General features: G+C 42.5%; 1 protein-coding gene across 7 annotated transcripts in view; it reads right to left on the bottom strand.

Moving 5' to 3' along the window:
- EHBP1 (EH domain binding protein 1) overlaps positions 1-13,219 on the bottom strand; it is a 473,001-nt gene that overhangs the window by 29,111 nt on the left and 430,671 nt on the right. For all 7 annotated transcript variants that reach the window (XM_069768694.1, XM_069768687.1, XM_069768690.1 and 4 more), the window contains 2 exons: positions 9,655-9,754; positions 8,129-8,202 (listed from right to left, as the gene is read on the bottom strand). In XM_069768694.1, the coding sequence (XP_069624795.1) occupies positions 8,129-8,202; positions 9,655-9,754 (174 nt within the window). The remainder of the gene's footprint in view (positions 1-8,128; positions 8,203-9,654; positions 9,755-13,219) is intronic.

Here is a 13,219-nt window from a genome sequence, read left to right as displayed (position 1 = left end):
TAATGATGGCCACTCGTTTTGCTTTACTTAGCTGCTTTTTTCTTGCCATAATACAAATTCTAACAGTCTATTCAGTAGGACTATCAGCTGTGTATTCACCAAACTTCTGCACAACACAACTGATGATCCCAACCCCATTTATAAGGCAAGAAATCCTGCTTATTAAACCTGACAGGGCACACCTGTGAAGTGAAAACTATTTCTGGTGACTACCTCTTGAAGCTCATCAAAAGAATGCCAAGAGTGTGCAAAGCAGTCATCAAAGCAAAAAGTGGCTACTTTGAAGAACCTAGAATATAATACATAATTTCAGTTTTTTCACACTTTTTTGTTAAGTATATAATTCCACATGTGTTAATTCATAGTTTTGATGCCATCAGTGTGAATGTACAATTTTCATAGTCATGAAAATACAGAAAATCTTTAAATGAGAAGGTGTGTCCAAACTTTTGGCCTGTAATATATATATATATATATATACTGCTCAAAAATATAAAGGGAACACTAAAATAACACATCCTAGATCTGAATGAACAAAATGTTCTCATTGAATACTTTGTTCTGTACAAAGTTGAATGTGCTGACAACAAAATCACACAAAAATCATGAATAGAAATCAAATTTATTAACCAATGGAGGCCTGGATTTGGAACCATACTCAAAATGAAAGTGGAAAATCAAATTACAGGCTGATCCAACTTCAGTGGAGATGCCTCAAAACAAGGAAATGATGCTCAGTAGTGTGTGTCTGGCCTCCACGTGCCTGTATGACCTCCATACATGCTTGCGCATGCTCCTGATGAGGCGGCGGATGGTCTCCTGATGGATCTCCTCCCAGACCTGGACTAAGGCATCTGCCAACTCCTGGACAGTCTGTGGTGCAACGTGACGTTGGTGGATGATGTGAGACGGGCAGCACGGTGGCGCAGTGGTTAGCACAGCAGCCTTGCAGCGCTGGAGTCCTGGGTTCAAGCCCCACGAAGGACAACATCTGCAAAGAGTTTGTATGTTCTCTCCGTGTTTGCGTGGGTTTCCTCCGGGTACTCCGGTTTCCTCCCACATTCCAAAGACATACTGATAGGGAACCTAGATTGTGAGCCCCAACGGGGACAGGGATGAAAATGTGTGCAAACTGTAAAGCGCTGCGTAATATGTTAGCGCTATATAAAAAAAAATAAAGAAGAAGAAGAAGAAGAAGAAGACATGATGTCCCAGATGTGTTCAATCGGATTCAAGTCTGGGGAATGGGCGGGCCATTCCATAGCTTCAATGCCTTCATCTTGCCGGAACTGCTGACACACTCCAGCCACATGAGGTCTGGCATTGTCCTGGATTAGGAGGAACCGAGGGCCAACCGCACCAGCATATGGACTCACAAGGGGTCTGAGGATCTCATCTCTGGACCTAATGGCAGTCAGGCTACCTTTGGCGAGCACATGGAGGGCTTTGTGTCCCCAAAGAAATGCCACCCCACACCATTACTGACCCACTGCCAAGCCGGTCATGCTGAAGGATGTTACAGGCAGCAGATCGCTCTCCATGGCATTTCCATGGCTCTGCTGTCATGTCTATCACGTGCTCAGTGTGAACCTGCTTTCATTTGTGAAGAGCACAGGGCGCCAGAGGCCAATTTGCCAATCCTGGTGTTCTGTGGCAAATGCCAAACATCCTGCACGGTGTTGGACTGTGAGCACAACCCCCCATCTGTGGACCTCGGGCACTCAGACCATTCTCATGGAGTCAGTTTCTAACCGTTTGTGCAGACATGCACATTTGTGGCCTGCTGGAGGTCATTTTGCAGGGCTCTGGCAGTGCTACTCCTGTTCCTCATTGCATAAAGGCTGAGGTAGCGGTCCTGCTACTCGGTTGTTGCCCTCCTACGGCCCTCTCCATGTCTCCTGGTGTACTGGCCTGTCTCCTGGTAGCGCCTCCAGCCTCTGGAGACTACGCTGACAGACACAGCACACCTTCTTGTCACAGATCGCATTGATGTGGCATCCTGGATGAGCTGGACTACCTGAGCCACTTGTGTGGGTTGTAGAGTCCGTCTCATGCTACCACGAGTGTGAAAGCACAACCAACATTCAAAAGTGACCAAAACATCAGCCAGAAAGCATTGATACTGAGATGTGGTCTGTGGTCCCCACCTGCAGAACCACTCCTTTATTGAGTGTGTCTTAATTGCCAATTTCCATCTGTCGTCTATTCCATTTGCACAACAGCATGTGAAATTGATTGTCGATCAGTGATGCTTCCTAAGTGGACAGTTTGATTTCACAGAAGTTCGATTTACTTGGAGTTATATTCTGTTGTTTAAGTGTTCCCTTTATTTTTTTGGAGCAATATATATATATATATATATATATATATATATATATATATACTAGATTGTGGCCCGATTCTAACGCATCGGGTATTCTAGAATATGCATGTCCCCGTAGTATATGGACAATGATGATTCCAAAATTCGCGGCAGACTGTGCCCGTCGCTGATTCGTCGAGGCAACCTTTATGACATCATCGTCACCATGGCAACCATTATGACATCTACGTTGATACTGTGCCCGTCGCTGAATCAGAAACGTGGGATTTCTATGTCCTTTATGACATCACCGTCGCTGTGCCCGCTGCTGATTGGTCGAGGCCTGGCGGCCTCGACCAATCAGACGCGGGATGTCTACATCCTTTATGACATCAGCGTCGCTGTGCCCGTTGCTGATTGGTCGAGGCCTGGCGGCCTCGACCAATCAGAGACGCGGGGTCTAACGCATCGGGTATTCTAGAATATGCATGTCCCCGTAGTATATGGACAATGATGATTCCAGAATTCGCGGCAGACTGTGCCCGTCGCTGATTGGTCGAGGCAACCTTTATGACATCATTGTCGCCATGGCAACCATTATGACATCTACGTCGATACTGTGCCCGTCGCTGAATCAGAAACATGGGATTTCTACATCCTTTATGACATCATCGTCGCTGTGCCCATTGCTGATTGGTCGAGGCCTGGCGGCCTCGACCAATCAGAGACGCGGGATGTCTACGTCCTTTATGACATCATCGTCGCTGTGCCCGTTGCTGATTGGTCGAGGCCTGGCGGCCTCGACCAATCAGAGACGCGGGATTTCTACGTCGATGCTGTGCCGGTCTCTGATTGGTCGAGGCCGCCAGGCCTCGACCAATCAGAGAGCAGGGATTTCCAGGACAGACAGACAGACAGACAGACAGACAGACGGAAAAACCCTTAGACAATTATATATATAGATATATAGTACAGACCAAAAGTTTGGACACACCTTCTCATTTAAAGATTTTTCTGTATTTTCATGACTATGAAAATTGTACATTCACACTGGAGGCATCAAAACTATGAATTAACACATGTGGAATTATATACTTAACAAAAAAGTGTGAAACAACTGAAAATATGTCTTATATTCTAGGTTCTTCAAAGTAGCCACTTTTTGCTTTGATGACTGCTTTGCACACTCTTGGCATTCTCTTGATGAGCTTCAAGAGGTAGTCACCGGGAATGGTTTTCACTTCACACGTGTGCCCTGTCAGGTTTAATAAGTGAGATTTCTTGCCTTATAAATGGGGTTGGGATCATCAGTTGTGTTGTGCAGAAGTCTGGTGGATACACAGCTGATAGTCCTACTGAATAGACTGTAAGAATTTGTATTATGGTAAGAAAAAAGCAGCTAAGTAAAGAAAAAGGAGTGGCTATCATTACTTTAAGAAATGAAGGTCAGTCGGTCCGAAAAATTGGGAAAACTTTAAAAGTGTCCCCAAGTGCAGTTGCAAAAACCATCAAGCACTACAAAGAAACTAGCTCACATGGGGACCGCCCCAGGAAAGGAAAACCAAGAGTCACCTCTGCTTCTGAGGATAAGTTTATCTGAGTCACCAGCCTCAGAAATCACAGGTTATCAGAAGCTCAGATTAGAGAACATGTCAATGCCACACAGAGTTCTAGAAGCAGATACATCTCTACAACAACTGTTAAGAGGAGACTTTGTGCAGCAGGCCTTCATGGTAAAATAGCTGCTAGGAAACCACTGCTAAGGACAGGCAACAAGCAGAAGAGGCTTATTTGGGCTAAAGAACACAAGGAATGGACATTAGACCAGTGGAAATCTGTGCTTTGGTCTGATGAGTCCAAATTTGAGATCTTTGGTTTTGTGTGACGCAGAAAAGGTGAACGGTTCCCACCGTTAAGCATGGAGGAGGAGGTGTGATGGTGAGGGAGTGCTTTGCTGGTGACACTGTTGGGGATTTATTCAAAATTGAAGGCATACTGAACCAACATGGCTACCACAGCATCTTGCAGCGGCATGCTATTCCATCTGGTTTGCTTTTAGTTGGACCATTATTTATTTTTCAACAGGACAATGAACCCAAACACACCTCCATGCTGTGTAAGGGCTATTTGACCAAGGAGGAGAGTGATGGGGTGCTATGCCAGATGACCTGACCTCCACAGTCACCAGACCTGAACTCAATCGAGATGGTTTGAGGTGAGCTGGACCACAGAGTGAAGGCAAAAGGGCCAGCAAGTGCTAAGCATCTCTGGGAACTCTTTCAAGATTGTTGGAAGACCATTCCCGGTGACTACCTCTTGAAGCTCATCAAGAGAATGCCAAGAGTGTGCAAAGCAGTCATCAAAGCAAAAGGTGGCTACTTTGAAGAACCTAGAATATAAGACATAATTTCAGTTGTTTCGCACTTTTTTGTTAAGTATATACTGTAATTCCACATGTGTTAATTCATAGTTTTGATGCCTTCAGTGTGAATGTACAATTTTCATAGTCATGAAAATACAGAAAAATCTTTAAATGAGAAGGTGTGTCCAAAACCATTTTAAAATAGTACAAAATATAAACCTGGCATAAAATTCATATTGAAAAACTTGGATCAAAAAGAAAAGTTATGTTGCATCAAATTGCACAAAAAACAAAGTTCACATCCTTGCTTGGTAACCAAGAGTACTTCGAGATCACTGACCCATCCATTAAGAACAAAAGTGGTCAATTGTAACATGTCAATGTGATATCCAAAAGTGAAAAAGATGAAGAGCAATGTCCACCAGCTACTCTGACAAAGAAAGTCATTTATTTGTTGTGATAATAGACTCGGCTTTGAGGAAGGTCCTGGGGGTCGCAGCGGAACATTGGTCTGTTGTACTTTCTAATAAATCACTTTTTAGGAGCCATATGTGCACAAATTGGCAGAACTTTTCATTTTCCAGCAGTGTGAAATTGACAAGATGTTATGAAAAACACGGGACAAGCAAGAAATGTTTAATAATGACTACAAGGCTTTCCTATTCCTTTTGTTTTTTTTCCAGAAATTAAGTCCCTGAGCTTCATTACACATACACTCTATTGTCATACATTACTGTAGTTTTTAACACGTCTGTTTATTTTTTATATTCCGACTTGTAGGTCATATTTTGGGAATATGATGGGACAAACCTACCGGACTTCTGGCAGGCATTGCTATTCTGATATGTTAACGCAAATTCTGATCATCCAGACTGCTAAACAGATGTGCTCTGAGTATGATGGTGACCGGTCATGATCACTATTTTAATCCAAAATTTGTCCAAATTCAGTAGTGGTGAGGTGGGAAAAAGGCCCAAGGGTGAACAGTCAGACACAAGGCCTAATGTAGCAGCTGTGGAGCTGATGGAGGGACGTGCTGGAGGGGCTTTTGAGTTTTTGGACAAATCAATGAGCTCTATGTCTTTACTTCTGAAACTTGAGAGTTTCTTCAGTCATAGACACCTGCTGGGTTATCACCAAACTCCTGTGGCCCAAATCTATAATCAGTAAGAGGGTATCTAACGTGTGCCGTTTACGAAACTGGAGTCTTCTATGGTTGAGTCCACAAGAGTCAGAACTGCTGCGGATTTTCCAACCGGATGTACGGAGGCAGCAGAACTCAGCGACAGCAAAGTGGACAGGATCTGAACAACTCTGCCTCCACAAACAGTGGAAATTTCCCACATGAAAATTGATTTTTAAACCTATAGCATGAAATTTATGCTTCAGAAATAAGGACTTGCTGCAGATTTTTCTCCATCCCCTTTAATAAAGAAGTGAAAAATCTGGAATTTCTGCTGCGGAAAACTGTCTAAAATAAAAAAATATATAAGCAAACGAGAACAAAGCAGTTTACTTACTGGCCCCTTCCGATTATTTGTGTTGATACATGACTGCTGCAGCCAATTTCGATGCCTACCATCGAAACCTTCAAAAAGAACCTGAAGACCCACCTCTTCCGACAAGCCTACAACCTGCAGTAACCACCGATTGACCAAACCGCTGCACGGCCAGCTCTACCCTCACCTACTGTATCCTCACCCATCCCTTGTAGATTGTGAGCCCTCGCGGGCAGGGTCCTCTCTCCTCCTGTACCAGTTGTGACTTGTATTTTTCAAGATTATTGTACTTGTTTTATTATGTATACCCCTCCTCACATGTAAAGCGCCATGGAATAAATGGCGCTATAATAATAAATAATAATAATAATAATAATAATAATCACAGACTTTAGTAGATACGTATTGACATGTGAGAACTCGAGCCTCAAGGACAGAGATTGTCCAGTGTATCAGGAAGTCCTGGCCGATATACTGAACAGCTGCAGAAAATCTGCAACAAAATCAGCAGATTCTGGGCCAGATTTGAATGGAGTACTCCACACTTCGCCTTTCTGGGGTCATGTAGGAGAAGTCTCAAGGGTTGTTCTTTTACATTACCTCTCATACAGAAGCTCTGATCTTATAGGTTTAAAGCTTGGAGGTAGGGTACATTTTGGAAAATCAGTGAGTTGTTCTAGACATGGCAACGGATAAGAGAAGGCTTCCTGACTGTATGGATAAGCGTCACACATTTTTTGCTTCGGTCAAAAACAATACCATAAGTACAAACTGTTACATAGAGTTTTCCAATAAAACATGAACAAGAACCTCTACTTTGTGATGGACTTTGGAATAATAATTGATGGTAAACTGGTAGGGTCATGATGAGCGTGCGGTCTTAGGCCTCATTCAGATGTCAGTGATTTTTCTCATGTAAATACACGGATGGATTTTCATCAGTGTTTTGGATCTGATTTGCATCAGTGATTGTTCATTGGGTCAGTTTGTACCATTAGAATTTCATCCGTGATTTTCTCATGTCACAAAAAGGAAAACGGCAAAAGTCTCTTCTACACATTAGGGCTTACGTAGATGTGTGTGCAACATGAGCCGAGTGCATACTGCAATGCACGGACTGGCCGCGGTCTCCAGTCTCATCTATATGAAGCTATCACACCCAGGTTGGGCGACCTGCGGCCAGTCCGTGCATTGCAAACTGTATATTAATGGCCATTGTAATATCAGTGTCAGTGGTGGTTGGAAATTATATACAATTGTATGTGGATTACAAGCCCCTTTGCACGAATGGCAGCGCATGACGGGGCCTCGTCTTCAAGATAGATGTGGGTCCCACTGGTGGGCTATACATTTCGGGTGTATCCTCTGGATAGGGCATAAATGTATGAGATGGGAATACTCCTTTAAATATGAAGACCTGAGCTGTCAGCGGCTCTCATTGCCATTTCTCAGATACCTTGTGCCATTTACTCCATACAATCTTTCAGCATCCATGAAAGTCTCCTAACCTAATTGCAATTGATTGAATATGGATCAGGAACCTTATCAGGTGAAAAAAGAAATTACCAAGTGACAGTCTGGGAGGTCAATACATCACTCAGCCGTCAGATGCTATTTGGGGGTGCAGTGATATAATATTAACAAATGGCAGCATTCCACTGACACTTCAACAGATATGAATAAAAACTTGTCATTGTTGTTTTATATAATAATCTGCATGTAATTTTCATCACAAAGACCAAATCTTTCCCGTATTATTTCACTATTAGTAATTAATGATGATATTTTGCATTGTTGTATCCTTCTCTAAGTGCAATAAGCCGAATGCGTATATTTTATGTTCATCCTGAAACGTTAGCACAGCACTATAGATTCTTGTATTACTATTGTTTTTCATTTTTTTATTTATTTATTTTTTTGCATAAGGTTTGGATTTTTTTCAGGCACGCCTCATTTCCATCTTACCTTCTATCGCAAGCATTGCTCGTAACTCTCGATTCAGTAGCTCAAACCTCCTCTCTAGGTCATGTTCTTTTTCCCTATAGGCAAGTTTAGAGAGAAGTAAAAAAAGAAAAAGAAAAACACGGCTCATCAATATGTTAATTACTAAATCATTAAACACTTAAAGGGACCTTTAGTGCGCATTGATTTAGGGAACTCATAAATGACTTTTCGCTGGAGCAATAAGCTACTTCTCACAAATGATACACAGACAACGATGAGGAGCGATGATCGAAGGCAGCAAATACAACTTCATGAAGTTTAGTCAACGGGTCCCTTCACACCTATGTGAACTGGTCAGTGATGGTAAGCCTGTCTCACCTTCATTACATTAAAAAAATATCTCGATATAACCTTGAAAATGTCGAATCTTACATTAATAATTTTTATTGACCACAGTTACAAGAAACGAACCACTGAGACTACTATCGGACCAAGGAAGTGGGCAAGTTTGGCTCCATGTTCCTTGATGGCGTGATGCCTCTACCGGCACAAAAGGAATAGAACATTGGAAAAAGATGCAGATTTACCTACACATACACATTAGAGCAAAATCATCTGAGCCCATTTATGGGAGCGTCTATCTTTCCCTCCCAAAAAATGATGTGATACAGAAAGAAGGCTAGGGATTGCCAAATATCGACACTCGATCCTCTTGTTCCTAGAATAGAGAAGCTGCCACCAGAGCTGTCCGCTAGTGGCATACTCCCCTTTACCCACCCAGAATACATGCATGCTCCTCTGAGCTATGCGGGCATGTTTATGGGTGAAGGTTTGGAAGAGGGCTATTGAAGGTGTCAACGTTTAGACCACTCTTTTCTCCTCTTGGGTAGGGGGCAATCAAGAACCAGGCTCTCTTCTTAAGGAATCGGGATGTTTGGTTGTGTAATACCATCTATTTTATATCTACATGATTTAATTACTAATAAAATGCAAATATTTTACAGTGTATCCAATTTTCATACTATAATTATTTTTACTTTTTTTTTTGCTATAATTATTTTAACCGTCGGGTATTCTAATACATTTTGTTTTCTTTCGCTGTTAATCCTCCCTTCCAGGGTCAACACCATAACAGATCCTAAGCATGTCATAACATAACTAGCAAGTGAGTTACGAAGATCCTTGTCACCAGTGGTTGGATATTATTAGCTGACGATAATCCCTCTTCTGAGAGCCTAACCGAACAGGAAATAATGGGTAACAATGGAAATGGAAGAGTTCATTTTAATTTTCCTGAGTCACCGGGCAAAAGAGATGGGTGCAGCCCGAGAATCGTTAACCCACTTATGTTTACATGCGTCAGTCAAAGTGTAAAGACATCAGGATCGTAGAGAACCAAACAATGCTTATCTGGCGCCAATATCACTGGAGGGCAGAAAGACTCGGATGGAGACAAAAGTCAGAGCAGACTTCATACAATTACTTTTGCATAAATCATAACATGTACGATCATAAGTGTAACCGAGACAGGTGCCCCATGGACTTACAGAAGCGAGAGCTGGTTCATTCTCCTGATCAGGGCGTTTTTCTTGTTCACAAGCATGAACCATTCCTGCATTAACGTCTCCTCTTCTTCTGTGTACATTCCTGTATTAAAAATGATGAAAAAAAATGAAATATTAAGAGATGAGCAGTTCAATTAGCCCTGCCCTGGTCCGGCATCCGGTCCTCCTTAGCAGCTGGTCTTCACTTTCTGTCCCTGGAATCTCTGGCCGATCTTGACGTCGCAGCCAGAAGCACCCAAGACACCGGGTATAAAAGTAAAAACTGGCAATAACCAAGGACCAGACTGGATACCGAATCAAGGCAGTATAAAGTTAATTGGTCATCTCAAGTAAGCATACAAACAAAACACAAAGTCAAAAAGGTTTGGTTTGTTAGGTAATCCCTGTATGTGTTGCTGCAGTCGAACAGCCGCGAGACATGCGACCGAGGGGACTGGAACATATTATTCGAGCACACCGGAGACACCAACACCAAAGTATGCTCGAATAACGTCTTATCTAAACACATTCTCTCATCACTAGGATCACACTGGTTTGTGGTCCCCCCTTGCACATAGACATCTATACGATGAGTTAATACACAGTATAAAATTATGTTGTTGACTGCAGTATATACAGTGGGGCAAAAAAGTATTTAGTCAGTCAGCAATAGTGCAAGTTCCACCACTTAAAAAGATGAGAGGCGTCTGTAATTTACATCATAGGTAGACCTCAACTATGGGAGATAAACTGAGAAAAAAAAATCCAGAAAATCACATTGTCTGTTTTTTTATCATTTTATTTGCATATTATGGTGGAAAATAAGTATTTGGTCAGAAACAAAATTTCATCTCAATACTTTGTAATATATCCTTTGTTGGCAATGACAGAGGTCAAACGTTTTCTGTAAGTCTTCACAAGGTTGCCACACACTGTTGTTGGTATGTTGGCCCATTCCTCCATGCAGATCTCCTCTAGAGCAGTGATGTTTTTGGTTTTTCGCTTGGCAACACGGACTTTCAACTCCCTCCAAAGGTTTTCTATAGGGTTGAGATCTGGAGACTGGCTAGGCCACTCCAGGACCTTGAAATGCTTCTTACGAAGCCACTCCTTCGTTGCCCTGGCGGTGTGCTTTGGATCATTGTCATGTTGAAAGACCCAGCCACGTTTCATCTTCAATGCCCTTGCTGATGGAAGGAGGTTTGCACTCAAAATCTCACGATACATGGCCCCATTCATTCTGTCATGTACCCGGATCAGTCGTCCTGGCCCCTTTGCAGAGAAACAGCCCCAAAGCATGATGTTTCCACCACCATGCTTTACAGTAGGTATGGTGTTTGATGGATGCAACTCAGTATTCATTTTCCTCCAAACACGACAAGTTGTGTTTCTACCAAACAGTTCCAGTTTGGTTTCATCAGACCATAGGACATTCTCCCAAAACTCCTCTGGTTCATCCAAATGCTCTCTAGCAAACTTCAGACGGGACATGTACTGGCTTAAGCAGTGGGACACGTCTGGCACTGCAGGATCTGAGTCCATGGTGGCGTAGTGTGTTACTTATGGTAGGTCTTGTTACATTGGTCCCAGCTCTCTGCAGTTCATTCACTAGGTCCCCCCGCGTGGTTCTGGGATTTTTGCTCACCGTTCTTGTGATCATTCTGACCCCACGGGGTGGGATTTTGCGTGGAGCCCCAGATCGAGGGAGATTATCAGTGGTCTTGTATGTCTTCCATTTTCTAATTATTGCTCCCACTGTTGATTTCTTCACTCCAAGCTGGTTGGCTATTGCAGATTCAGTCTTCCCAGCCTGGTGCAGGGCTACAATTTTGTTTCTGGTGTCCTTTGACAGCTCTTTGGTCTTCACCATAGTGGAGTTTGGAGTCAGACTGTTTGAGGGTGTGCACAGGTGTCTTTTTATACTGATAACAAGTTTAAACAGGAGCCATTACTACAGGTAATGAGTGGAGGAAAGAGGAGACTCTTAAAGAAGAAGTTACAGGTCTGTGAGAGCCAGAAATCTTGATTGTTTGTTTCTGACTAAATACTTATTTTCCACCATAATATGCAAAAAAAATGTTAAAAAAACAGACAATGTGATTTTCTGGATTTTTTTTTCTCAGTTTGTCTCCCATAGTTGAGATCTACCTATGATGTAAATTACAGACGCCTCTCATCTTTTTAAGTGGTGGAACTTGCACTATTGCTGACTGACTAAATACTTTTTTGCCCCACTGTATATAAACCACATTGTGTGAGCAAGCTTGATTAAAAAAAGATAAAAAATAAGAAAAAAAGCCACAACACTTAATTTGAGCTAGTTTTAAAACTTTTTTTTTGTTTATGGTCGTTTTGCTTAATAAAAAATAAAACAAAACTTTTAAAATTTATGGAAAACTAAGAAAAGAACAACACAATATGAATTCATCATGGAACATGAATGATGACCCTGACTTAATTGTGCCAAGGTATTATAATGTTGTGCAAAAGTAGTATGGAACCAACTAATGTGAAAACTCTCAGAAAACAGCCGGATCGGTGTCGATTGGGTTCAGGTCTGGTAACTGTGGAGGCCCTTACACAGCCTGGAGTTGTGTTTGGGGTCATTGTCCTGTTGAAAAATAAATGATGGTCCAACTAAACGCAAACCGGATGGAATAGCATGTCGCTGCAAGATGCTGTGGTAGCCATGCTGGTTCAGTATGCCTTCAATTTTCAATAAATCCCCAACAGTGTCACCAGCAAAGCACCCCCACACCATCACACCTTCTCCTCCATGCTTCACGGTGGGAACCAGGCATGTACAGTCCATCCGTTCTCCTTTTCTGCGTCGCACAAAGACATGGTGGTTGGAACCAAAGATCTCAAATTTTGACTCATCAGACCAAAGCATAGATTTGCACTGGTCTAATGTCCATTTCTTGGGTTCTTTAGCCCAAACAAGTCTCTTCTGCTTGTTGCCTGTCATTAGCAGTGGTTTCCTAGCAGCTATTTTACCATGAAGGCCTGCTGCACAAAGACTCCTCTTAACAGTTGTTGTAGAGATGTGTCTGCTGCTAGAACTCTGTGTGGCATTGACCTGGTCTCTAATCTGAGCTGCTGTTAACCTGTGATATCTGAGGCTGGTGACTCGGATAAACTTATCCTCAGAAGCAGAGGTGACTCTTGGTCTTCCTTTCCCTGGGGCGGTCCTCATGTGAGCCAGTTTCTTTGTAGCGCTTGATGGTTTTTGCCACTGCACTTGGGGACACTTTCAAAGTTTTCCCAATTTTTCGGACTGACTGACCTTCATTTCTTAAAGTAATGATGGCCACTCATTTTTCTTTACTTAGCTGCTTTTTTCTTGCCATAATACAAATTATAACAGTCTATTCAGTAGGACTATCAGCTGTGTATCCACCAGACTTCTGCACAACACAACTGATGGTCCCAACCCCATTTATAAGGCAAGAAATCCCACTTATTAAACCTGACAGGGCACACCTGTGAAGTGAAAACCATTCCCGGTGACAACCTCTTGAAGCTCATCAAGAGAATGCCAAGAGTGTGCAAAGCAGTCATCAAAGCA

Source organism: Ranitomeya imitator, chromosome 5 (assembly GCF_032444005.1).
Source record: "Ranitomeya imitator isolate aRanImi1 chromosome 5, aRanImi1.pri, whole genome shotgun sequence".
Taxonomy (NCBI): domain Eukaryota; kingdom Metazoa; phylum Chordata; class Amphibia; order Anura; family Dendrobatidae; genus Ranitomeya; species Ranitomeya imitator.
This window is presented reverse-complemented; position numbering and strand designations above follow the sequence as displayed.